At 42.5% G+C, this 27,994-nt stretch overlaps 1 protein-coding gene and 1 long non-coding RNA gene across 12 annotated transcripts in view; one reads left to right on the top strand and one right to left on the bottom strand.

Annotated features, from left to right (window-relative positions):
- Window positions 1–4: 4 nt before the first annotated feature.
- Window positions 5–27,473, bottom strand: LOC138743316 (uncharacterized). 3 transcript variants are annotated; one of them, XR_011344811.1, is made up of 5 exons: window positions 27,391–27,473; window positions 15,081–15,136; window positions 3,760–3,889; window positions 2,666–2,773; window positions 5–1,472 (listed from the first exon to the last, which is right to left on the bottom strand). It is a non-coding gene; the product is annotated as an uncharacterized lncRNA (long non-coding RNA). The 3 variants fall into 3 exon arrangements; XR_011344810.1 differs by lacking the exon at window positions 27,391–27,473 and adding an exon at window positions 16,808–17,034; XR_011344812.1 differs by lacking the exons at window positions 2,666–2,773; window positions 27,391–27,473 and adding an exon at window positions 16,808–17,034.
- Window positions 704–27,994, top strand: part of LOC138743312 (rho GTPase-activating protein 26-like) — a 155,639-nt gene continuing 128,348 nt past the window's right edge. For 6 of the 9 annotated variants that reach the window (XR_011344809.1, XM_069898451.1, XM_069898452.1 and 3 more), the window contains exons 1-2: window positions 706–943; window positions 1,330–1,542. Coding sequence is in view for 8 of the 9 variants with exons in the window: in XM_069898451.1 (XP_069754552.1) it covers window positions 1,389–1,542 (154 nt within the window). In the remaining variant the exon portion in view is untranslated. Of the gene's footprint in view, window positions 1,100–1,255; window positions 1,543–27,994 lie in introns of those variants that run through there. The other 3 variants (XM_069898448.1, XM_069898447.1, XM_069898449.1) reach the window with 3 other exon arrangements.

Genomic DNA, 27,994 nt, shown 5'->3' with positions numbered 1-27,994 from the left:
GAAGTTATGCAAAACTGACAGACTTTTATTCTCAATCGAATGGAGGCACATCCATGCTGGTCGAATGTCCTGAGCTGGATTAAAGGCTGTGGAACAGTGGCCTTTATTCAGGAGTTTGTGAGTGGAACCACAGGTACAGTCAGACAATGGGCGTGCTCTGACAGACAAATATACAGACAGTGGATGACCACAGGGAGGAGAGAGGATCACGTCGTCAGTGTTTGAAGGAGGGTCTCTCTGATGCTCTGTCCCTGGCCTGGGTGCAGATGTGACGAAGATGGAGGAATTGGGAAAATGGAATGGAATCCATGGGAGTGAGAATGATCTAGTAGAGGCTATTCCCGATAAAGGGACTCAGCCCCCACTGAGTTCCTCCAGCATTTTGCATGCAGCTCTCGTTTTCCACTCTCAGCGGCCTCTCTTGTTGACAGTGGGAGTGACTTCCCCGACAAGGCCTTAAACCCGATTCGCCACAACCAAACCGGTAAGACAATTCGCAAGCCTCGAGAAAGAAAAAATGATGGCACCCATCCCTTTAAAGGTTTGGCCTCCTGCCCAAACTTGCCTTTAATTCGCACAAGTCCCGCCCACGAGCAGCTTGAGAGACGCGGTGAAACTTGTTCAGGATGATGGGTTGGTCCGGTCTCTTTATTGGCTGCCCGACCCGTCCATCGTTGCCATAGGAATCAGGTTTGGTTGTCAGGCCGACGGAAGCGCGAGCGGAACAGGCGTCAAGCTTCTCGAGGGCGATGTAAAGCAATCGGAAGCCGCGGCCGATTCGACGAGTCCCGCCTGGGCTTGAGAGGGTGGGGCTCAGCGAGGCCAGCCGTTGGAGGGCGATCGTCCAAGTTCGGGGCCGGGGCTGAGACGACGCGGGGCACCGGGAGGAGGAGCGGAAAGCGGGGGAGAGAGTGTGGAGTGATGGTGTCTCCCCCTCGCCGTGGTGAGGGGCAGGGGCGCACACAGCGCGCCGAGGGGGACTCCGGGACACGACGCTCGGGCGGGGAGAGATCCGAAGGCGACGATCCAACAAGGATAGAGAACGCTGGCCTTTCTCTTCTCAGGGGAACACCAGAAGGATTGTGCCTCAGCCACTGGTGTAAGAGGGAGGCGGCCTCTGTCACACAGACACACACACACACACGAAGATACCAATAGACACACGCGAATAGCTGGGACAGAACTGACTGGGGTGGGGGGGGGGGGTGCAAGGCATTGGTCTCATTCAGAAATATCTGGGAGGGAGAGAGGCAGCAAGTGTTTAGGGACTGAGACGGGGTGAGGGAAACCATTGCGTAAACTATTCACTGTAATTGTCTGCATTTGCAGCGATTCCGTTGGAAAGTTTCTGGAACTGCTGATTGTTAGCCTTTCTGTGGTTGCTCACCATGGGCCTACCAGCACTGGAGTTCAGTGACTGTTACCTGGACAGCCCGCATTTCCGGGATAAAATCAAGGCTCACGAGGCAGAGCTGGAAAAAACAAACAAGTTCATTAAAGCTCTGATTAAAGATGGAAAAACGTTGATTCAGGCATTGAAAAGTAAGTTGTCAAATACAATTACTTATTTAAATATTACAGCATGGGTTTCTAAAGGTTGGGTTCATTGGAATAATGAAAGATGCTCTAAATTTCTGTAGCAAACCTGGTATAGTAATGTACTTGCTTGCTTTAGCAAATTTAAGAAAAGGTGTCTCTTGATTAAAGATGCCCCTACTGTGTAAAACTTTTCCTTGGCTTCTGATTTGGTTCTTTTATATAGTACTAGCTAATTCGTGTCATGCTTGAAATCATAAGTGAGGATTGGATGAACCCTCAAAAATTAGGGTTAGAAGAGCACAACTCTTTGAATACTTGCAGCTTCTTTATACACTTGTTTCTAAGAGTAGGAGTAACAAGTGAATATACACGACCATTCTAAAAGTATTCCCTTTAACATTAATCTGCACAATTTAAATCAAACTAAGTGTAATTTATTACTGTCCATATAAAGGCATTAGATTTCAATTATAGTTGAGATTACAATTTAAAAGGCATTACATTTCAATTATAGTTGAGATTACAATTTAAAAGGCATTAGATTTCAATTATAGTTGAGATTACAATTTAAAAGGCATTACATTTCAATTATAGTTGAGATTACAATTTGAAAGGCATTACATTTCAATTATAGTTGAGATTACAATTTAAAAGCCATGAAGGTTTTGTATTCAGTCTTATGGCAGTTAAAAGTAATAATACATTTGTGCTTGGTTCTGATATATAGAGTTGGCAAAGTTGTCCCTTTTTGCCTCCACTTCCCTTTTGCTGCATTTGCTATTAATTCATTCCCCCCCCCCCCCCCCCTGAAGTCCAGGCTGTTGAGTTGCCTGCTAGAATGAATTTTATATCATAATTTTGCATTTGAATGATGAAGAATTAACCCTTTTTAAATCTTATAATTTTATAACCCCACAAGCAGTTGTTTGCTAAAGATGCTCTTGATACTTTTGCTTGTCTTTGAAATCTTTCAGTTTTTTGAAATTTTTGTGAACCTTGTACCTTTATTCCTGAGACAAAGTCTGACATTAGTTAAAGTAATATTCCTTATTTTGTGTTGTTTAGCTTGAATTAAATATTAATCTTCCAATCTGCACGATAATATTTTTAAAAAGTAAGAACCAACCTTGAATTAGGAGATCATTCCAAGATGCTATTCCATGTGGCACTGTCAATATATTTTAATGATGCCACTTAAGCAAGAGGAAAAATAGAAACTGTCAGCCTGTGGGAACTAAAGAGAAAGCAGCCTTACTGACAAGAAGGGAAAGCTTGGAGAGCAGTGCAAACTGTTATGAGTTTCTTGTTGGTTTCTGTTGAAGATTAGTATTTGGTCAGCTCCATCTGCTTTTTCATGTGGGGAACAGGCATTCATTAAAACATTCATTAAAGAGATTAACTCTTTAGCTGGACAACAGTTTGTCCACCCAAGCCAGATCTAAGATTTAATTCTCTTCAGAAAGCTGCAAATATGCATTGTTCCTTTTGTTCAATGTTTAAACAACGGCATTTATAAATTAAGATTTAATTTTTTTTAAAATGAAGAATTATGAAGTTTGGTATGTTGGTAGAGTAGGAAAATAAGCAAGTATAAAAATGCATTTGGAGGAATTGATAATCCTCCTTTTACAGAAATAAGCGTATAAATTTCTGCATAATAGCTGAGAGCAATTTACTCTTCAGATATTCATTACCATGTTGGTATCAGTTTGAATGGGGATGCATGCCAAAAATGGTCTGTAAAGCTTTGTGGCTCGATATATATTTTGCAGAATTTGATCTGAAAAAGTCTCTTTTTCTATTTGCCGATCTATTTATTTATTTAAAAAAAAATATATATATATTGTGAACTATATGGAAAGTGAAAATACGAAACCAAAATGTTCAAACTCTATTGCAGGGTGTGTCCGCAAGTGAATGGCAAATTAAATTAAGAAAAATAAATGTTATGAAGTTGTTAACTTTGTTCCTAGCATAGCTGATTGCTCTAGTTCAATAAAATGTTGCTTCTGTGAGCATTTGAATTGATTGAAGTGGTTGATTTTAATATTTCCTTATAACTTTGAAGGAGGCTATTTCTTCCCATTGACTCCATTGCCAGCATGCAAATTAATCTCCCTTCCCCACTAATTTTCCCTGAAGTCTCCCTTATTCCTATTGGCTTTTCCAGATTCTACCAGGTGCCTAGAAGCTAATGTAGTAGCCAATTAAACTACTAACCTCAATGTCTTTAAGATGTGGAAGGAAGCTCCTGAAGTTACAAGGAGAATGTCCGAAATCCACAGAGATGGCATCCTGCTTATTGAAATTGTGATGATTTTGTAGCCTCAATCCTTGGTATGTTAATTTGCTGAGAAAAAAAATTGTATTTCAGAGCCAAGATGGTTGCTATGACTACAAAAACTACTGATGTCATTTTTTTATTTTGGTATAAAAGACAATTGATGCAAATTTAGGACTTTGGCTTAATTTTGCTTTCTGACAGTTCTGTCTGAAACTTTATATAAATTGACATGCCAGTATTTTTCAGTAGCTAACTCTATGTGCATCTTGTGTTCTGAACTGGATATTTATATCAGTCCAAAGTGCTTTGATAAATTTGCCAGCAGACTAGGAAGAAACCTGAAAAGAGAAAGTGCAAACTATTTAGAATGGCAATTATGACAGGAAGCTTACTTAGTTCATCATGTTTTTATACAGCAATTAAAAAATAATGAACTATTGATTCCTGACAGCATCAGTGTGTTATCTTGCTTGATTTTCACAAATAATTTTGAGCTGCTCTCTTTCAGGTTGAATATGTGAACCTGTTAAAAGTGTGGCGTTGCAGCTTCCTTTTTAAAATTTGACTGACCCCAATAACTGTTGGGTTAGATTGTCTACCAATATGTCGAAGTACTGCACCTTCCCAGTTGAATGGGATCAGAACTTCTTAAAAGCTTTTTTAATATAGAAAACTTTTTAAAACAAAACATAATAAAAGCTTGAACAATGCCTTGCAATGGATGCCTCCTGCAATTTAAACGCATAATTTGGATCAGAATTTATTGTCCAAAAAATGTCACAAAATTTGTTGGTTTGTAGCAGCATTACAGTGCAAGCATTTATATAAACCTCTGTAAAATAAATAAATACGAATGGCTTTTTTCTTTTCTTTGCACAAAGTAAGGCAGTGTCTGTGGTTAATTGTCCATTCAGAATCTTGTGGCAGAGGGAAAGAAGTGTCCTTGTGCCACTGGGTGCTCGTCTTCAGGCTCAAGATGGTAGCAGAGTGAAGAGAGCATCGTCTGGGTGTCCTTGAGGATTGAGGATGTTTTCTTAAGACACTGTCTCTTGTAGATATCCAGGTATGCCATCAGGGCCTGATGTCTTCTGAAGGTTCACCCTCTTGTATGATGTTCTGACATTGGACTCTGACAGACATCACAGGGTCCTCAGCTTTTTACAAGGATGCTTGTCGGCAGTGTTGAGTTCTTCTCAAAACAGGCATAGATATTCAGCTCCTAAATACACTGAAATGCTGGAGGAACTCAGTTGGTCTATTCAGCATCTATAAGAGATAAAGATGTATTGCTGATATTTTGGGCCTGAGCCCTTCAAAGAAAAATCAGAAAAGGCAGAAGCAGGATATAGCTAAAAATCTCAGAAGTAACAAAAGGTGTTAATTGGATGTGTTAAAGAGACTAGGTAGAATTGACCAAAAGGAGACAGGGAATGGAGAGATGATGGGGGAATCAAGAGGATGGGGGGGGGGGGGTGTTACGAAAGCCAGAGAAGTTGATATTAATCTCATCTGGAGGGAGAGTGCCCCATTGGAAGATGAGGTGTTTTTCCTCCAATTTACTGGTGGTCTCAGTCTGGCAGTACAGAGACCATGGACAGACATATTGTAAAGGGAATGGGATGGAGAGTTGAAATGGGTGGTGATTGGGAGATCCATGCTATTGTGGCAAAGTACTCATCAAAACAATCTTCCTGTCTGCATCCAATCTCTCTGATGTAGAGGAGATCACAACTGGAGCACTGGATGCAGTAAATGACCTTTGCAGATTCACAAGTGAAATGTTACTTCACTTAGAAGGACTGTTTGGGACCCAAAATGGTGGTGAGGGAGGAGGTGTGGGCGCAAGTGGAGCATCTCCTATGTTCACAAAGTAGGTCCCAAGGGGACAACTAGTAGGGAGGGAGGAGTGGACAAGGGAGCTACAGGGAGTGGTCCCTGTGGAAGGCAGGATGGGGAAGGGAATGTGTGTCTAGTGGTAGGATCATGTAGTAGATGGTAGAAATGGTGGTGGAGGAGGATGTATTGGATGTGGAGGATGGTGGGATGGTAAGTGAGGATGAGGAATTGTGCCCTTCTGCGCAGAGGAGGCCAGGTAAGAGTTGGAGATTATGGAGAATATGCGTGAATGCCAAGTTGATGGTGGTGGAGGGTAAACCACGTTGTTTGAAGAAGGAAGACATCTCTGATGATCTGGCATGGAAGTCCTCATCCTGGTTGCAAATGTGACAGAGTCGGAGGAATTGAGAGAATGGAATGGAATCCTTACAGGGGACGGAGTGGGAAGAGATGTAGTCGAGGTAGTTGTGGAAGTTGGGTTTATAGAAGATGTCTGTCAAGAGTTTCTCTCCTGAGATAGAGAGATCGAGGAAAGGGAGTGTTGCTAGAGATGGACCAAGTAAATTTGAGGTTGGGATAGAAGTTGGCAGCAAAGTGGATGAAATCAACAAGCTTATCATGGGTACACGAGGCAGCACCAAAGTAGTCATCAATATAGCAGAGAAAGAGTTTAGGGGCATTGCCTGTGTAGGCTTGTTGCATGGATAGCTCCACGTAACCAAAAAAAAAAGGCAGGCATAACGGGGCCTATGCAGGTACGTATAGCTACCCCTTTAACATGGATAAAATGCGAGTATTCAGCTCATCGGGTAGTGAAGCGTCACAGCCATCTATGGTGTTTTCCCTTGCTTTGTACGATATAATGGCCTGCGATCTCTGCATAGTTGGTAAGTAGCCTTCTGCATGTCATACCTGGACATCTTGTAGAGATCTGAATCAGTGACCCTTGATCTCACCCTCAGCAAGCTACAAATCTTCTGATTCATCTAAGGCTTCTTTTGGAGAACTCCCAGTATGTGCGCCTGGGCAATACTTGTTTCTGCAGGTCTTGAAGTCGATGACACATGTTGCATATTCTTTCAGGTCTAAAGTTGAGTCCTTGAATATAGTCCTGTCCTCTGATTTAAAGCAATCCTGCAGATGCTTCTCTGCCTTCCTTGACCATACTTTCACTCTCTTCACCACTGATGCTGTAGTTTCTGTTTGTAAGCCGGGAGTAGTAGTAATGCCAGGTGATCAGACTTGCTGAAGTGTGGAAGGTGTTCTTCATGGTAGTGAAGCAGTGATTGAGTGTGTTGGCTTCTCTGATGACGCAGCTGATGTGTTCATTAGAAACTTCAATTGCCAACCATAAAAATTAGAATAGTTAACAAATGGTTTAGTCAAAAATGTGGGTTTGAAAAAGGAGGATTCAGAGGATAGTATTCATTCAAAATGGCACCTTATAGTGGCAACTCTTTGCAGGCAGCTCTGACAGGAATTGTCACATACTCTTGCCCAGAACTATTAAAACTCAAACCCATAACCACAGAAAAGAACTTACCTGGGAAAAATACTGATTAAAGGCCCCTGCAATGATCGGGAAGGCATCAGAGTGTACTGTCTCGTGGCTGCTAAACACAGTGCTCAGTCCCTCCATTCTAGCCTAACGTTAGCCTGAGGCAGGATGTACACTGCGACCAGGATGATGGTGGAGAACTCCTCAGCAAATCGAATGGGTGACACTTGATCGCCAATTGTCCCAGGTTGGAGAGCAGGATTGGGATATAACCGTCACATTGTGCACTACAATGAATTGACGATGACACTAAGACTGCCTCCCTTGGTTTTTCCTGATGCTGGTGTCCAATCAATGTGGTGGGCAGTGCAGCCCACATGCTGCAGGACCATGTCTGGAGTGCCCTCCTTTTAACCATGTTTTTGTAAGCACATCACGCAGCACTCTTTGATGTCCTTCTGTTGTAATCTGGTTCTAAGTTCATTGTTTGCTTTACAAGGGTTGTATGTTGGCCAGGAGGATGGTAGAGCGCAGGTGCCTCAGTGCCCAAGTTTTAGCTTAACCAGTGGGTCCCCCCCACCTCTTCGTCCTTGTGGTTGGGTCTTCTTTAAATGGCCTGATGGTCAGCTTCTCAAAACTCCTGCGGTGTTTAAATGGACCGTGCTCTGGGTGTTTGAATCTGCTGCGCTCCAGCTGATGTTTGCAAGATCTACTAGACTTCTTAGATCAGTATTTTTGCCAGGTAAGTTCTTTTCTGTGGTTATGGGTTTGAGTTTTAATAGTTCTGGGCAGGAGTATGTGACAATTCCTGTCAGAGCTGCCTGCAAAGAGTTGCCACTATAAGGTGCCATTTTGAATGAATATTATCCTCTGAATCCTCCTTTTTCAAACCCACATTTTTGACTAAACCATTTGTTAACTATTCTAATTTTTATGGTTAGCAATTGGTGCTGAGTGCCACAAGGGTCGGTGTTGGGCCTCCAACTGTTTGAGTGCAAGTTTGCTGATAATCCCACATTGAATGGAAAAACAAATTACACAAAGGATGCAAGAGAGATGAGTGGGCATTAGTCTGGTAGATGGAGTATGATGTTGGTTAATGCGAATTCATCCACTTTGAAATGAAAAATAGATGATCAGATTATATAAATGATGAAAGATTGCAGAGAAACTTGATATCGTTTGTGCATGAATTGCATGTTTCACAGGTAAGTAGCAAGGCAAAAGGAATGTTGGCCATCATGGCTGGAGGGATTTGCCTATCGTCATAATTGCTGCACTGCAGATGCAATACCATTGGCTCTCAATTTAGCTCTGGATCACCTCAAACAACAATTCATACATACGGCTGCTCCTCCTTGACTACAGCTTAATACCATTATTTCAAGAAGTTACATACTCAAGACCTCTGTACCCCACCCTGCAACTGGATCCTTGACTATCTCATTGGAAGACCACAGTCAGTACGAATGGAAACAATGTCTCCTCCTTACTGATTATCAACACAGGTGGACCCCAAGGATGTGTGCTTAGCCCACTGCTCTACTCATTATACACCCATGACTGTGTGGCTAGGCTCAATCCCAGTGCTATCTACAAGTTTGCCCATGACCCCACAGTTGTTGGTAGAATCACAAACAGCAATGGGGAAATGTGCAGGAGGGAGATAGATCAGCTCTTAGAGTAGTGTAACGACAGCAACCTTGCGTTCAACATTAGCAAAACCAAAGAAATGATTGTGGATTTCAGAAGAAAGTTAGGGGAACACCACTCAGTTCTCATCAAGGGCTCAGTGGTGGAGAGGGTCAATAACTTCAAATTACTGGGTGTCAGCATATCCAAGGATCTGCCCTGGATCCTCCATGTTGATACAATCACAAAGAAGGATTGCCAGCGGCTATACTTTGTGAGGTGCCTGAGGGGATTTGGTATGCCACCAAAGACTCTTGTAAACTTCTACAGGTGTACTGTGGAAAGCATTCTAGCTGGTTGCATCACTGCCTGTTATGGAGGTGCCAACTCTCAGGACAAGAATGAACTCCAGAGGGTTGTTAACTCGGCCTGCAACATCACGGACCCCAGACCTCACTCCATCGAGGAAGTCTTCATGAGGCGGTGTCTTTAAAAAAAAAAAGCAGCCTCTATCCTCAACAACCCCCACCACCCAGGCCACACCCTCTTCACTCTGCTACCATCGGGAAAAAGGTACAGGAACCTAAAGACGAGCACTCAACGGCACAAGGACAGTTTCTTCAGATTCCTGAATAATGGATGAACCAAAGACCTGCCTAACTTTTTGTGCACAACTATTTTTTTTAAAATTTATAGTAAGATGGTTATAATATAAATGTTTACACTTTGACGCTGCTGCAAACACCGAATTTCAGGACTTGTTCATGACAATAAATTCTGAGAGGTTCTGTACAGGTACTGGTGAGGCCATATTTGAAGTGCAATTCTGCTCTCCTTTCTTGAGTAAACTTACTGACTTTGGAGTCGATGCATGGAGGTTAATGATCAGTTTGATCCCAGGGATTGGCCTATCAGGAGATATTGAGTCGCCTGGGACTATACTTGCTGGAATTGAGAAGAATGAGAAGGGATCTACGGTAATCAAAACGTTAAATTATGAAAGGTGTAGAGTAGAGGCAGGAAAGTTGTTTCCACTGGTGGATGATACCAGAAGTAAGGGACCTAGCCTCAAGATTCAGGGGTATAGATCTAGGACTGGGAGGAGGAGCAACTGCTTTTCCTGGAGTGAAATGGATCTGTGGAATTCTCTGCCCAAGGAAGCCGAAGAGGCTAACTCGTTAAGTGTATTTAAGGCACAGTTACATTTTTGCATAGTAGGGGAATTGAGGGTTATGAGGAAAAGGAGGAATGGGTTGAGCTGATCCCATGGCTGGATTTTGTTCAATGAAGTGGACCCCACTGACCAAATGGCCTACTCCTGCTCCTATTTCTTGTGTCCTTAACAGGAGCTATTCATTTTCTCAAAGCAGATTAAATGTACAGAGTCTCTTTTGCAAGAAAGTGATATGCATTTAATGAACATTTCTATCAAGTGCACAAAAATCAATAAAAGGTATCCACCAATGACTGTGTTTCACATGGGTATAAATGTGTAGAATTCTGATGTAATTAAATCCACAAGTTCATCTTTTCATGAGGCAAGCAGCATTGCTGCTGATCATACAGTATCATCTTTCAGTTTAGTGATAGATTTAGTGTGTTGATCAGTTATTTATAAAAATACCTGTTTAAATTTAGAACGTCAGTAAGAGGAGTGAAATGGACATCTGATTCAGGTACAGAAATAACCAATGTGCAGAATATCAAAACCAGCTTGCATATGCTGGGTCCATACTCCATTGACTACAATGGCCAAAGACGAATTCTGGCAATTGTATTGCTGTCCATTTCAAAGTTTGTAACATTTCGGTTTACGAGATAAAATGTTTTGATGTTTTAGTTCTACTTTTGCATTTGTTTTGGCTAACTTAATTAAACATTTCAAGATGATCTTTGTTGCAATATCAAAATATGTAACCTCTCATTGTGGCATTTTCAAAATGATTCCTTTTGCTGCTTTGGATAACTTGATGGTCACTTATGGCCTTCAGTTATGTTAATCACTTTACCAGAAATCTTAAAGGGTCTTCAATAAAGTTTATTATGTTAACCAAATTACTACATTACAGAATTTAGAAATCAAGCAATAGTTTTAGGATTGATGTTTTTGAAATACTGTCCTTTGTTAAATTATCTTTCAAATCATCTTGAATGGAAAGCTTGAAGTAGAATTGAATTGCAAGTCTTTGCAAATTGGATTTAACCTTCATGATTCCATGCACTAATTGAATCCAAGGCTGTCGTTTTGATTCTGGGCAATCATATTTGCTGTACTCTGCTTTGTTCTGGTGACAAGTGATTGAATAATAAATTGTTTTCCTAATGGGATTCTTCTTTGTATTTAAGTTGTTGTAGGCACAAATAAAAGCTTCCTATTTATCTTGGAACTGAAAATACTTATAAATTAAATGCCAGCATTATCTAAAGATGTTTTTTTTTCCAAATTCATTCATTCTGAATGTGATCACGTAATATCTTAACCTTGGAGCAATGCCAAGTTGTCTCTGCTCAGATTACATTGTATGCTTAAAACTACTGAGATGAAGTTCAAGCCAAGAATTTACATTCTTGCAATTTTGAAGGTCTCTGAAATGATTGACTTGTGTCTCCCACACTGCTGTTCATTTGTAAAATGTGTAAAAGGCACTTATTCAAGATTTAATGAATACCTCTATAGTAATGTGCTAATTTGAGCGTGTGAGAATTTAATTAAATCGGTGGCTTGCAGAATTTATGGCTCACTAATTTTTTTTTCTCTTTGTACAAATTTTCATGAATTAACTCTTCAGCAAATCATCATTTACAGTCCATAAAAGCAAACATAAACATCAGAAGCTGGAAGGTAGTCATCAGGACAACATCTATAGAGGGCAATATATCTTAAAAGATAATAAATGTGAGAATTCATGCTTGTTTTCTGATACTTCCATGTGCTAATAAAGGGAGGGCTTATTTAGCTCACTAATGTTGTTAGCATAAGATTGAAGTGTGTTTCTCTAACTTTATTGAGTTGATTGTCATACACATTGTGCAATATAAATATACACTAAAAAGAGACAATAAATATGCGGACAATAAATATGCGGACAATAAATATGCGGACAATAAATATGCGGACAATAAATATGCGGACAATAAATATGCGGACAATAAATATGCGGACAATAAATATGCGGACAATAAATATGCGGACAATAAATATGCGGACAATAAATATGCGGACAATAAATATGCGGACAATAAATATGCGGACAATAAATATGCGGACAATAAATATGCGGACAATAAATATGCGGACAATAAATATGCGGACAATAAATATGCGGACAATAAATATGCGGACAATAAATATGCGGACAATAAATATGCGGACAATAAATATGCGGACAATAAATATGCGGACAATAAATATGCGGACAATAAATATGCGGACAATAAATATGCGGACAATAAATATTCATTGTAATCCTAGTGCAAAAAAAGTGACTTGCAATAATACAGACGGTCTTTTTGTGCTCAGAGCAGTCTATGATTAGTCTACAAGGGAAAGTTCAAGAGCGTGATCGCTGTTGGAAAACAGTTCTTGATCCTAGAGGTGTGGTTTTCAGCCTGAACTTTCTGCCCAAAGGTAGCTGTGAGAAGAGGTTCGTTATGATGATGGCTACCTTCTTGAGGCAGTGCCTCAATGGATGGGAGGTCAGAGCCTCTATTGAAATTGGCTATGTTTCCTTGCTTCTGCTGCATTCCTGGGCACTTGAAGTACCAAACCAGGCTGTGATGCAACCAGTCAGTTCACTTTCCACAGTGCACCTGGTTTGGTAGACTATCCAATGATGTGGCAAATCTCAGACTCCTTAGAACGTAGAGGCATTGGTGTGCTTTCTTAGTTGCCTTAATGTGCTGGCTCCAGGAAATGTATACTGAAATAAGGACACCCAGGAACTTGACAATTCTGACTCTCTCCACTTCCATCCCATCAATACAGACAGGTGTGTGGCCCCTCAATCTCACCTTTTTAAAATCAACAATAAGCTCCTTGGCTTTGATGACTGAGAGCAACCAGATTGTTGTTAATACACAAAAGTGCTGGAGAAACTCAGCAACTCTAGTAGCATCCATAGGAGGCAAATATTTCATCAATGTGTCTGGCCTGAACCCTTTGTCAGGTATGAGCAAAAAAGCAGGTAGGTGCCTTAATAAAAAGACTGAGACAGGAGGGAAGGAGTGGGGGAAGAGCACTGGCCAACAGTCAATAGGCCATAGGTGGACCACAGGGGAGGAGGGTAGCTCTGTGAATGCAGAGCTAAAGGAAATGAGGCAGAGAGAGGGAGGCTGGGAAGCTGGAAGGGGATAAAATGGAAGAGTAAGAGAGATGGGGAGGGGCAGTCCAATGGAAACAGTTCATGTAAATATCATCTGGTTGGAGGGCACACAGATGGAACATCACCTCGTGTCCCTCCAATTTGTGGGCAGTCTCAGCTTGGCAGTGCATGAGACTATGGACAGACATGTTGGTGTGGGAATGGGGTGGGGAATTAAAATCAGACTATGGACAGACATTCTTATTTCATTCCAACCAGATGGTCAATCTTCATCCTGTATTCTGACTCATTTCCAGTTTTTCGGTCAACAGTAGTAGTGTCATCAGTGAATTTATAGATTTGAGTTGAAGAAGAACTTGGCTACACAGTCATGGGAAGAAATATGTGCTGCTACACAGTACAGGGAAAGAATAGGGAACTAAGCCCATAACTTTGGCTGTCCTTGTTTTGACAGTCTGCACTTATTGCAGTCTGCCCATGAGGAAGTTGAGGATCCATTTGCACAGGGATGGACAGAGTCCCAGGTTCTTTAGCATGACCATGCATTTTACTAATTCGATACTTGTGCTCCTATTGGTCATTAATGGCATTAAATGTGTTAATATAGATTCTGTATTTTGGCCATTAGAATACTTTGTCTCATTAATATAACAAAAGATATTTTTTATTTCTCCAATGGGCTGTAACTTTTCGAGATTTCCTTTGTCTTCTATGATATGGCAATGCACGAGTTGGGTAAATTACATTTTTTTTGTTAACCAAAACAAGTTCTATTTTTTAAAAACTGCATTTGTTTGGTTAAGCATGCAATTATATATATATATATTAAAAAATTTGAGTTAAAGTTTTGAATTGAAACTGTTTTGCTTTTTTTCGGAAGTGGAGAAACCAGGTATAAGTCAGTCTCTTAATACTGCTTTGTAAGCATGTCAAATGGTTCAAACTCCTAAAATGTCGAAGCTTACTATAATGTTGTTCTTTGCTCTGCAAACTTGAATATAGTTTTGGAGATTGAAAGGAAGAGATGATTTGTTTTAACCTTGCTTTGGAGAATAGAATATTGCAAATGCATTTTCTGTTCTGAACATTTTTTAAACAGTTCAGTGGTATTGGGCTGTTTTCTCTTCTTCAGAGCCAATTATAATGGCCTGACACTGACCTGGTTGGTATTGGGGAACTCTGCAGGCAAGTGATTAAGGTTGATCACTTAAAAATTTGTGTAACCTGATGTATCATGTAATTTATAAAGCTACTTTTGGAAAAGCTTTTTGTGATCCATAATTAAATTCTAGTTTTGTTGACACTCTAAGCAATGCTAAATTATGAATGATTAGTGCCTCTTGAAATTTTGCTTAGATTCACAAAATATTTTTAACTGTTAGTGGAGTCTAACTGACTATATTGTACTATTGTTGTGGACTTAATATTTTGAACATTAAATGAATTGGGATAAAATTACTTTGCCAATTTATATTTGATGGAACTGGAAACCCACATTTAATGCTACATGTAAGATTTATTAAAAGCTGGTTTGTCACTATTTTCAGAATAATTAGTGAAGATTTAATCTCCTGAGACAAATGATTATGTAGCATCTCCTGCCTAGAATACTAATTAATGAGAAAATGCATGACATTTCTAAATCCTTGATAGTGTACACCTTCAAGACAATGGTCCTCTTTACTGTTTTTTTAAAATGTTCTTTTGCATTGGATAAGAGTAGAGACATTGCATACGATGTTTTGAGATGCAGATGAATGATGTAATGTTGGTTGTCATTTAATTTTGTGCACAAATTAATCAATTTTCCCTGATTTATTATTAACTTAAGTTGAATAACAGGATGTTTACATGACACTTAACTGCTTGTGCTCAATTCCATTCTAATATTATCATTCAAAATATTGTTTGCTTTCAAATTAGAGGTGATAGGTCATGAAATTATACAGCAAGGAAGCAGGTAACTCACCCATCAAGTCTGTGCTGACTATTTTCTATTCTTGCCAAAACTTGGATGGGCAGCATCTGTGGAGAGATGATCAATATTTGCATATTGATTTGTAAAGGGACATAGAATACAGTAAGATCTTATGGATGACAAATGTAGTGCTTAATCTAACTTAAAATGTTAAACTGTAGTGGCCTGCGGCCCACTCCATGAGCTGACCCAGCAAACAGTCATCGAACGCGATGAATGGGCAGACGGAATGCGGGATGAGATACCCACTCCCATAGGCTGCAGGAATAGCAGTTGGATCAGCCAATCACAGCCAGCGGATTGCAGCATGTCCAATCCGGGCCTGCATATCCAAGACAACCAATCAGCAGCCAGCCTCGCTCAAGCCAGGAGGTGATGTGGCCGGCTGCCTATAAAAGGCAGAGCTGCAGCCCAATAAAGTCAGTGTCGATTACACTCCTTTGGTGTGCAAGTCTTCTTTCTACCTCAAGCTATAACTGTAGCGACCCCGCTACAGTGGTGACCCTGACTGGTCCAAACGGCGCTTTGGACCTAATGATGGAGAAACAGTTTACAATCAACGCCGTAGCATTGAAGCTGCCAGGCTTCTGGATGTCGCAACCACTGGTGTGGTTCCAGCAGGCTGAGGCTCAGTTCGCCATTCACCGGATCTCTGCAGACAACATGTGGTACTACCACGTGGTCAGCACCCTTGATCAAGACATTGCAGCCCGCATCATCGACTTGAAAGATGGAGGAACTCAGCACTGTGTGGCGCTCCAATACCCAAGGGCCTCCCCCTCCATCTGGTACCTAAGGCAGTTGGAGGCTGTGAGAAGACTACTGCCGCCTTAATGAGGCCACCACGCCCAATAGATATCCTGTGCCCCATAACCAGGACTTCACTGCTAATCTGGAAGGGGCATGGATATTCTCTAAGGTGGACCTTATCAGGGGTTATCATCAGATCCTCATTCACCCTGATGACATTCCCAAAACTGCCATCATAACCCCCTTTGGATTGTTCGAATTCCTCTGCATGACATTCGGGCTGAAAAACGCGGCTCAGACTTTCTAAAGGCTGATGGACACAGTTCACTTTTGTCTACCTCAATGACATTTTAATAGCCAGCCACACCTGCACGAGCATGCCACTCACTTAAGACTATTGTTCTGCAGGCAAAGTGAGTTTGGTTTAACCATCAATCAGGCTAAGTGCCAGTTTGGCCGAGAGACAATGAATTTCCTGTACCATCGCATTGACCAACAAAGTGGACTCTATTCGTTCCTTCCCCAGACCAATGATCATGAAGGGACTGCAAGAGTTTGCAGGTATGGTCAATTTTTAATCATTGCTTCATACCTGCAGTGGCCCACATCATGAGTCTGTTATTTTCCCTCCTGGCAGGGACCAGTAAAGACATCAATGAACACAGGAGGTGACTGAGACAACCAAAGACTCCCTAGCCAAGGCCACCCTCTTTGTGCATCCTGGACGGATGCCCTGACTGCCCTCGCGGTAGATGCCTCCAGCACACTCCAGGTCGGGAGTGTATTTGAGCGACTGGTTAATGGACAGTGGCAGCTGCTGGCTTTTTTCAGTAAACATCTCGACCACCAGAGCTCAAATACGGTGCCTTTGATAGGGAGCTGCTAGCATTATACCTGGCAATTCGGCATTTCTGTTACTTCCTAAAGGGCAGGAAGTTCAAAATTTAAACAGACCACAAACCACTTACCTTTGATTTCAGCAAGGTGAGGACCTGTGGTCAGCCAGGCAACAGTGGCACCTGTCCTACGTATCTGAATTTTTGACAGACGTTGAACATATCGCTGGCAAGTCTGATGTGGTAGCCGATGCCCTATCCCGTCTGGCCATCCTAACAGTGCACTACTCCACCCTGGGTATTGACTATACGGCCCTGGCAGATGCGCAGCAAGTAGACCCTGACATACCGGTGTACCGGACAGCACTTACCAGCCTATAACTGGAGGACATCCAGATTTCCCCAGGTAACCACATGCTGCTCTGTGACACCTCAACTGGTAAACTGCACCATGTCATTCCAGTTGCATGGAGGAGGTAAGTTTTCGATTTAGTCCACAATTTGGCTCACCCTGCTATCAGGACTACAGTTAGAATGGTGGCCAACAGGTTATGTCTGGCATGGCCTCTGTAAAGAGGTCATTCAATGGGGCAAAACCTGTAATCAGTGCCAGGCATCCAAGGTCCAGACTCACATTAAAACCCCTCCATGGCCTTTCAAACCAGTACCCTGCCATTTCAGCCATGTGCACATAGACATTGTGGGGCCCCGACCTGTATCCAGAGGTGCATGTTATCTATTGATCTTGGTTGATCGGATGACTAGATGGCCAAAGGCGGTGCTGCTACCTGAAATCTACAAGGTGTGTTGAACACCTGGGTGGCACGTTTCGGCATCCCTGAACACTTCACATCTGACAGAGGGCCCAATTCACTTCCATCCTGTGGACGGCCTCAGCAAATCCCCTGGGGACTCAACTCTACCGCACCACAGCATACAACCTGCAGGCCAATGGGATGGTGGAGAGGTTCTACAGGCACCTGAAGACAGCTCTGATGGCCTGACTTATCGGACTGAACTGGGCAGACGAACTCCCTTGGGTCCTTTTAGGCATCCACAGTGCCCTGAAAGAGGATCTCTAGGCATCCTCTGCCAAGCTGGTCTATGGAGCACCCCTAGTCATCTTGGCCGAATTTGTGCCTGCTTCCGAGGACTTGCGGGAACTCCTGGCGACTACATTGTCTCGACTGCATGAGTGACTGGGCTCATTAGCCCCAGTTAAGCCCAGAGCTCACGGGAAAGCCAACACTTTTGTCCCAAAAACCTTTGCAGACTGTCATTACATTTTCATCCAATGCAAGGTCCACTGGCCATCCCTTCAACGGCCTTATGAAGGGCCATACCACGTCATCAAACTTAACAGCTCCACCTGCGTGATGGACATTGAAAGCAGGGAAGAGACCTCCATGCTTGACTGGCTGAAGCTAGCCCATTTGGACGTCAACCAACCAGCCAGTTACTCACCCGGCTGCCAAAAAACAATGTCCCGATTGCCAGTTTTGGAGGGGGTCGTGTAGTGGTCTGCAGCACGCTCCACGGGCCGACACAGCAAACAGTTGTCAAACACGACGATTGGGCAGACAGCACGCTGGATGAGATGCCCATTCCCATAGGCTGTAGGAATAGTGGTTGAATCGGCCAATCATAGCCAGCAGATCACGGGGGTCCAATCCGGGCCCGCACATCCAGGACCAATCAGCAGCTGGCCTCGCTCAATCCACGCCCTGGTGGTGATACGGCTGGCTGCCTATAAAAGGCAGAGCTTCAGCCCAATAAAGTCACTGTTGATTACACTCCCTTGGCATGCGAGTCTTCTTTTTACCTCGAGCTATAACCGTAGTGACCCCACTACAAAACAAGACTGACTGGAAGAAAACTGAAAGTCCTTCTGTCAGTTTATGTTGATTAAACCTGGAAAGTAGCACCAAAATTATCATTGGATGATGTTTCTGACAAAAAAAAACAACTAAAATGATGTAGAAGCCTTATAGTAATGTTCCTGGCTGTCTATTGCTTAATTTTGTCTCTAATGCTGGGCTGTTAATATCTCAGTACTCCAGATAACTTCACCGTGATTTTATTTTATTCTGCATAATTTTTGTATTTATCTCAGCAAGGTTTTTGTTAATGTTTAGACTGGATTTTAACTTGCAATTAAGTCTTGTTAAAATGTGACCAGTCATCTAACATATTTCAAGTTTGTAAGCCATAAATTCAGGATAATTATCCTGTAAATGAAATTGATACCCTTGTTAATGTTACAAACTAACAACCCTTTCAATTTTGTTTGGGACTAAAAAGACTTTCTTAGCACTAACAAAGGAACAGCATTGGCAAAACTTCACCAGGTTATGGTAAATTCAAAATAACAGTGTTTATTGAACCAATTATAACAAGACATTTCTTGCGTATCTCTAACTTACCCTCAATATGTACAAACATGTGTGTTAGAGACCCAAACTTTGAAAAGTCGATTTTAAAACTTCAGCATCATTTTAGTCTTGCTTGAAGGTCTTAAATTTTCAGTTCAGAAATGATTATGAAGCACTTTAAAACATATCTTCAGACCTCTTTAACTCAGTTCTTTTGATGATGTCTTTTAGTGAAATTTTCTTCACACGAGTGTTTTCTTCTCTTAAATGAAGACCTTGGAATCTGTGCTCCAAATGATGAAACTGCCCTCTTTATCTTAGAGATGGTCAGAAGTGGGCTTATTTATTTCAAAGCCACTTATTCTGTGTTTCCCTTTTTTCAGTAGTAACATAGGGAGCTTTTTCTCTCCCCTTTGCAGGAAATATTGCTGTTTTCAATACTGTCTGTAGAGGACGGCGAGTTCACTTAAAACTGACCTTTTTGTCTCTCATTTCGATAATCTATTCCTTGCAAATCTCTCGTGTCACATTGTATATGACATTATTTCACTCTTTGAAGTTCATAATTTCTCCTGATACTTTTATGCTAAAAGCATCTCTGTCCACTAACTTACAGAATCAAAGTAATTAACTTTGATGGTTCTCTCCTATTTCCGGGCTGTCTGGAATTTACCAACAAATGGCTTGTATACTCAAGCAAACAATCCATTGTTCCACTTAACTCAAGAACCATAATAAAAAAATCTTTCATCTCTTCTTCTTGCAATGCAACATCAGACTCTTTGACTTTCAAACTGGCTTTTGTGGTCAATAGTGTTTAAAATGCAAAAGTATTTATTAATGTGAAGCCAGCTACCAGCTGCAAAGAACCACATCTGTAAATGAGCCCTCTCTACCCAAACTAACTTGCATCTTATTAGAATAATAGTAGAATAATTATTTTGATGTTTATTGAATTTCTTGGATAAGTAAGCTACTGGATGTTCACTATCATCAGGCATCCCTTTTGTTTCAAAATCATGTGATTTAAATACAGGGGGTTTGTCAAATGCTTCCTGACACATGGCTGTCCAAATAAACATTTCATGCTTCAAAATATTCATCAGGTGAAGAGCAATGTCTACAAAGTTTTTACAGAATTTCCTATAATTATAACCATTCCTAAAAATCTCCTATCGGCTTTCTCATCCATGGATATAGGAAATTCAGAAATTGCCTGGACTTTAACCTGAACAGGCTCCAGTTTTCCCTGGCACCTGAGCATGACAAAATTCACTCTTGGTTAAATTAACATTAAGATTGGCTTTCAAAACTTTATGTGGTCTCATGATTCATAACCACCTTAGTTTTGTTCATAATCAAGACCTCTTTTGAAGGTTGTTTCTGGGTAACATCCAAACTTTCACAATAAAGCTTTAACCTGTTGACATAGCAATTTTGTGGTTTACATCTCCTCTCAGGATTTTTAACTATGCAGTTGGTTTCATTTACCTTAGATTTTATTTAATACAGACCTGAAAATCTTGCTCTAAGAGAATGAGACATTATGGAGAACAGAATTAACACTTTAATCCTCTGGTTTACAACTTCTCTGTCCAGCTTTTCTCGCATTTAGACTTCTATTTTATCTTGAGCCACTTTTAAATTCTCCTCAGCTATCTTAACACATTTTTTTCCTATGATCTAGAAACTTTGTGCATTTGAATTTGAAGGATTATATTTCATTCTCATTAACCCACTGTTCTTTCAACAACATTAAATGTCCTCTAATTTCATATCCAAATAATAATTCAAAAGGACTTGAACATAACGATTCTTGTACTGATTCCCTTACTAAAACAAAAGTAAATGATCACTTTCATCCCAATCCTTATTCTCTAGACCAGTGGTTTTCATGTGAGTGAAAAGAAAAAAGTTTGAAAACAACTGCTTTAATTGTACCTAATTGACTCGTCATGTAGACGGTTTCATAACTCCAAAGTAAATGGGGCAATGACCATTTTTCTCAAGCAAAATATTTCTGTAACTATTGGGTCTAGAACAGTGGTTCGAAACATTCCCTTCCCACTCATAGACCACTGTAAGCAACCCCTTACCAATCACCGAGCACATGGCATAGGGATTGCTTAAGGTGGAATGTGAGTGTAGGGGGGGCAGTTTGAAAACCACTGCTCGAGACAGTAGTCCTCATCATAGTTTTTAAAGTTGAATGGAACCTCTCCAAAACTCCCTGAGATTCTGGGTGATATGTAGATGATGTCATTTGTTTAGCTCCCAATTTATGAACTAACTGTTAAAATATACCTGACATACAATCTGATCAGGGAAGTAATTTTGACTTGAGGCTGACCAATTGAGGTGAAATTTTTTTCCAGAGCCCCAGACACAATTTTTGCTTTAATCTTCTCCAGCCATGTTGTTTGGGGAAATTAATTCTATAAAATTAAAGTGAAACATTTGAACTTTAGTGTTGTAAAAAATATCAGATATTTTTATTTCTCAGATTTTTAAAATAATTTCCCACTTTGGGTAAACAGGATATTAAATGAGGGTCATGGACTTGTACAGCAGAGAAAAATGCATTTGCAGGAATCTTCAGCCGTGGACACTGCTGGGCATTCGTACAGCACCAAAAGTCCTCCACCAAGCTAGTCTATGGAACTCCATATATGGTCCCCGGGGATTTTGTCCCACCGGCTAGAGGTCAACAGGAGGATACAACTACCTTCCTGGATAAGCTGCGTGAAAAGGTCAGTAGCCTGTCTCTGACCCCACCCTCCAGACATGGGCAAGTCAAGTTCAACGTATCCAAAGGCCTCAAAGACTGTGCGTATGTTTCGTGTGCAGAGAGCCACACTGTCCATCGCTACAGAAGCTCTACAAAGGCCCCTTCTGAGTTGTCTGGAACAACGGGGCCACCTTTGAACTGGACATTGGTGGCAAACTAGAGTTTTCACCACAGACAGGCTCAAGCCGGCACACATGGACATGACACAACCTATGGAGATGCCAGCACCTCGACGCAGAGGCAGACCACCAAAGGCATTTGGGACTGCATCCAGGAACACTATAAACTGTAGCACTGGGGGGGGGGGGGGGGGGGGGGTCCTCATGTGGCATCCTGCAATCGTAGAGATCTGGCCGTCCCCAGGTGTGGTAATAAACAGTGGCATAACGTGACCCCTAGCATAGCGAACGTCCTAAAGTGGCACTGTCCAGGCTGCCCAGCTAATAGAGCAACACCTGGCTGGGGAAGAAGGGTATTCATATGCAAGAATGTTGCTGCGGGCGGGAATCCTTATTTTGTTATTCATAGAGCTGATGTCAGCCAAACAACCAAATGGTGGGAACTCCAACTGTATAAAAGGAGCATTTCCAGCCTCAATTGAATCCGAGCTTAACCTTCCACACTGCAAGTGTGTGTATTTCTTTGTAGCAGATACCTACAATAGATTGATTTCTGGAATGGCAGTATGAGGAGAGATTTAGTTGGTTAGGCCAATATTAACTGGAGTGAGAAGGATTTGAGGGATTTGTTAGAATTCTAACAGAGCCAGGCAGGCCAAATGCAGATAGCATGCTCCCAATGGCTGGGAAGACCAGAATTAAGGTCTCAGACTCTGTGTGGGACGTGCCAAAATTAGGAGAAATAATTTTATCAAGAGAGAATTGTGGAATTCTCTACTACAAAAGACCGAGTGACTAAATAAATTCAGGAAGGAGGTAAATGCATTCTTAATGCCAAAGGAATCAATGAATATGGCGAAGCAGGAACAGGTGCCGAAATGGATGATCAACCTGACTGTTGAATACTGGTGCAGGCTCAAATGGCCTACTCCTGTTTTCTGTTTATACATGGCTTCATTCTGGATCTTAGCACATGGTTTCGACTATTACTTCAAATAAGCCTAGACCTTCATTGGTACGAGTCTCCTATACAGTGGATTTCAATGTATTTTTTTAAAATACAGAATTTCTTCTAATAACGGCAAAACAAAATCAATTTGTAATAGAATAACCAAAATAAATGGTAACTCTCTTAAAATAAATTCTACTGCTTCAGTACTTTGCTATTTGTTCAATTTTTTGGGAGATCCCATTAAGAACGGTTTAACATATGCCATTCTCCTCTGGGAGAATGGAATGCAAGTTCAACAGTGCCACTGAATTTGATTGGGCTAGGTTTTGAGTTCAGAAAATTGTAGGGGGAGTGGAGGATGTTTGTATATCACACAGGCATATTTTAGAAACATTTATGAATGATTGTAAAGGAGGGCAAAATGGCAAATTAAAGACTTCCCATTCAGTGCAATCTAGTTTTGCCTTGTCCATTATTTATTTGAAGTTCTTAATTTGTCAACCCATCGAGCCAGCACTGCCATTCGTTTAGATCATGGCTGATCTTCCACTATCCCTGCCTTCTTCCCAAAATCCTTAATTCCCCTGTCCACAAAAACTTTATCTAATTCCCTCTTGAACTTATCCAGAGAACCTGCCTCTGTGGCAAAGCATTCCATAGTCCAACAACTCTCTGGTTTAAAAAAAAATCATTGATAATAATGACTTCTTGATGCTGTACGTTATTGAATTTCACTTTATTTTTAATTTAACTTTGTTCTGGTTGCACAGCCTGCCGTCAATGAAAATTCTTTGGAGTCGGGTAATAAGTCGGCCAATAATGGCCTCTCCAGTTTTTTTCAGAGTACTGAGGTTCTAATACATGGAAGATTTTGGTTACTCTTTTCAAACACTTTGCTAAGACCTTAAACTGCAATACCCAGAATTAAACCATACTTGAATTATGATTCAATGTAATTTCCTCACTCTTCATGTTTAGTTTCAATGTATAAAACCAAGTGTCCCCTACACTTTAAGATATTGTTATGTTCTCACCTCCTTCAAAGTGATTGAACCTATGCTAATTTTCAGGAAAGATACTAATTGTTTCTTTTACTAACTGGAGATGCTGGGTATGTTAATTATCTTTGCCCAAGTAGGTATGAAAAGCCTTTCCTTTTCTCTTGAGTAATGTAAAAATAATTTTTTATCTTTGCACTATGAACCATATTAACCACAATACACACAAACATTTCCCTCTTGAATATACAGTGTCATTTTCTCCCCTTTTTTTCTCCCTCCCTTCCTCCTTCCCACCCCCATCCAACCCATCCAAACCCATTAAATGTTCAACATGTACAATATAATAAACCCATTAAACAATGTCATCACACAATGAAAATAAACAAGAAAATTGTGTCATCTACTTTTATACACTCGATCAGTTCATTTCGTCGTCTTCTCATCCTATCATTTTAGGGGGTGGAGGTCCGCGGTAGGCCCTCTCTATTGTGTTCCATGTACGGTTCCCAAATTTGTTCAAATAATATGACTTTATTTTTAAAATTATGTTATTTTTTCCAATGGAATGCATTTATTCAAATAATGAATACAGATTGTAAATAAACGTGCTGTTAGTCATTTTACTACTTGCTAGGTGTTCTATTGAATATTCATCTGATATTTTTAAATAATGTCTCTGCTTGTTAGCAAGCATCCAAACTCTACTGCTCACACGTGTAAATGTGGCAAAGTCCAAGATGTTGCCAAAGCATTCATTAGTGAATTGTCTGAGATCCAATTTGCTGTCTCTAAGGTCAATTTGTCTAAATCTTTGCATAAAAGTATGGTTCATATATCTTGTCTTATTCAATTGAATTGCTTTATTTTCAACCTCTTGCATAACTATTTGAGGTCCCCAGCAGCCTCCAAAGGGCACCCATTGTTCCAGTGGCAAAGAAAACCAAGGTGACATGCCTCAAAAACAATCAGCCAGTGTTTCTGTGATGAAATGCTTTGAATGTTTGGCCCAAGAAGCTGCAGCTGGCAAAGGAAGAGTTTTCCTGGCTGCAGGAGTTGGGGATAGTCCATTGATTGAATGGCGCCTGGGCATCCCCTCTCCACATGGTCCCCAAATCCTCTGGGGGCTGGAGACCCTGTGCCAATTACCGGCATTTGAATGACGCGACCACACCGGACAGGTACCCGGTTCCACACGTTCAAGACTTCTTGGCCAATCTCCATGGCCAATCTGGTGTTGGGGTATCATTAGATCCCGGTCTACCCTGAGGACATTGGCAAGATGCCGATCATCACCCCCTTTGTCCTCTTTGAATTCCTGTGTATGCCTTTTGGCCTCAAGAACGCAGCCCAGACTTTTCAGTGCCTCATGGACGCAGTGGGTAGGGACTTGGACTTTGTGTTTGTATACCTGGACGATATCCTTATTGCCAGCCGCAACCGCGAAGAGCACAAGGCCCACCTCCATACCCTGTTTGCCCGACTGGCGGAGTTTGGCCTCACGGTCAACATGGCCAAGTGCCAGTTCGGCAAGCAGACACTGCAGTTCCTGGGGCACACCATCTCGGCAGCAGGTGTTATCCCAGCACCAAAGAAGGTTGTGGCTGTCCAGCAGTTCCCCAAGCCAACCACCCTCGAGGGCTTGCAGGAGTGTGTGGGAATGGTGAATTTTTATCATCGGCTCATCCCCGGCACTGCCCACACCATGCAACAGCTGTTCGTGTTGATCGCCACTAAGGAGAAAGTCTTGACCTGGTTGGAGGAGGCAGAGACCACTTTTGCCGCAACAAAGGAGGCCTTCGCCAACGCAACTCTATTGGTGCACCCACGCCTGGAGACATGGCGCTTTCGGTAAACACCTCAGCCACGGCGGTAGGGGTCATACTCGAGCAGTGGCTCAATGGACAGTGGCACCCGCTGGCTGCCTTTAGCAAACAGCTGCGCCCACCGGAGCTCAAGTACAGCGGTTTCGACCAGGAGCTCCTGGCACTGTACTTGGCCATGTGGCACTTTCGATATTTTCTGGAAGGCAGGCCCTTCATGGTGTTCACGGACAACAAGCCCCTCACACGGGCATTTGCGATGGCCAAAGATCCGTGGTCGGCTTGCCAGCAACACCACCAATCCTACGTGTCGGAGTTCACCACTGACATCCGGCACAGGGGAGGCAAAGACAACGTCATGGCGGATGTGCTCTCTTGTCCGGTGATCAACACTTTTGCCCTCTGCCTTGACTACACACAGTTGGCACAGGCCCAGAAGTTGGACACAGAGATGCAGGCTCTCCGGATCGCCATCTCTTGCCTCTAGATCCAGGATAGTCAGTTGCCCAACAGCCTGGACACACTTCTCTGCAAGGTCTCCACCGTCTCGCTGCGCCCGGTAGTCCCAATGCAGTGGAGGTCAAGGGTTTTCAGCTTAGTCCATGACCTAGCCCACCCCTTAGTGAAGACTTCAGTGCGAATGGTGGCAGAGTGGTTTGTGTGGCATGGGCTCAAAAAGGTGGCTGAGATGGCGAGGAGGCCTGGCACCTGGTACAGTTCCAAGGTCCACTGGCACACGCAGACCCCAATCCAGAAATTCGACCCAGCGGGGCGGAGATTTCAGCACATCCACATTGACTGTAGGCCCCCTGCCAGTGTCCATAGAAGACAATAGTCGATCGGACCACGAGATGGTCAGAGGCCATTCCCATCAAAGAGGCTTCCACAGAGATGTGCGCCAGGAACCTAGTCAGTCAGTGAATCGGCACACATCACCAGTGACAGGGGTGCCCAGTTTGCAGAGGTGCTCTGGGTTCAGCTGGCGAACTTCCTGGGGGTTAAACTCCACCCCGGGGGGGTTAAACTCCACCCCACCACAGCCTACCACCCGCAAGCAAATGGTTTGGTGGAGAGGTTTCATAGTTATATAAAATCCACCCTCATGGCTCGCCTCACCGGCCCAGGCTGGGCAGACGAACTGCCCTGGGTCCTCGGCATCAGAACACCATCCAAGGAGAACCTACAGGTATCTTCTGTGGAACTGGTCTACGGCATGCTGCTCTCGCAGCCCGTTGAGTTCTTTGACCCAAAGTCACGTCTGAGCACGCAAACCTTTTGGCGGATCTCTATAAGAAACTATCCTCGCTAGCGCCCCCTCCCCCCGCCTCCCTCGCATTATGGCATCCGGCCGACCCATTGTCCCAAAGAGCTCGACTCAGCGGAATTCGTATTTGTTCGACGCGGCCCATGTGTGGCACCTTTACAACGCCCATACAAGGTCATCCAGTGGTCTGGCAGGACTTTCACTTTGGACATAGGGGTAAAGACGAACTTTTCACCGTGGACCGTTTGAAGGAGGCGCACTTAGACCTATCATGCCTGGTTCAGACGGCCATGCCCAAACGCCGGGGCTGCCCACCCAAGCGGCGGGACATGTAGCCAGTTCTGGGGGGGGTGGCGGGGGTGTGTGGCGGTGCACTCTCTCATGGCAAACTGGCCCCACCTGTAATGCCACATGATTGGGCAGCCATGGGAAGATGGCGCTGTCAGGGTTTTCTCCCTGCCTCAAGTCTCCTGCCCAGCGCGCGCCTGGGGCAGCGATTATGATGTCACAATGACTGAGCTTGTGCTGCTCTTAAAAGGGGCGCGCGCTGAATTTGAATAAAAACAAGTCATTAACAACTTTCAATGTGATGGCTGAGTCTTGGCTGTGTCCAGCACTACATATTATTGTTAAATAAACAGAAGAGTCATGGAGGGTTTGTAGGAGCAGTTCATCAGTCATTCAGCAGTCACTGCCTGTGGGAAGAAACTGTTTCTCAGCTCTGTATCAGGCTCTAATACTTTATCTCTTTTGTGACAGAATACTGCATGTGAGGTGATAGGGGTCCTCACTGATTTTGCAATCCCTCTTTAGACATTGATCCCAGTTAAATTATGTGGTGGGGCGGGGGGCGGATGTGAGAGACCTCAGTGATCCTCTCTGCTGCTTTTATGGTCCTGTGAATTGACCTCTGATCCAATACGCTACATTTTAGCAACCATACCACACTGTGATGCAGCCAGCCAAAATACTCCCAATAGAGCTCCTGTAGAAAGTGGGCAGC

The sequence above is a fragment of the Narcine bancroftii genome, chromosome 9 (assembly GCF_036971445.1).
Source record: "Narcine bancroftii isolate sNarBan1 chromosome 9, sNarBan1.hap1, whole genome shotgun sequence".
Lineage (NCBI taxonomy): Eukaryota > Metazoa > Chordata > Chondrichthyes > Torpediniformes > Narcinidae > Narcine > Narcine bancroftii.
Note: the sequence above shows the minus strand (reverse complement) of the source record. Positions and strands in the feature narration are given on the sequence as shown.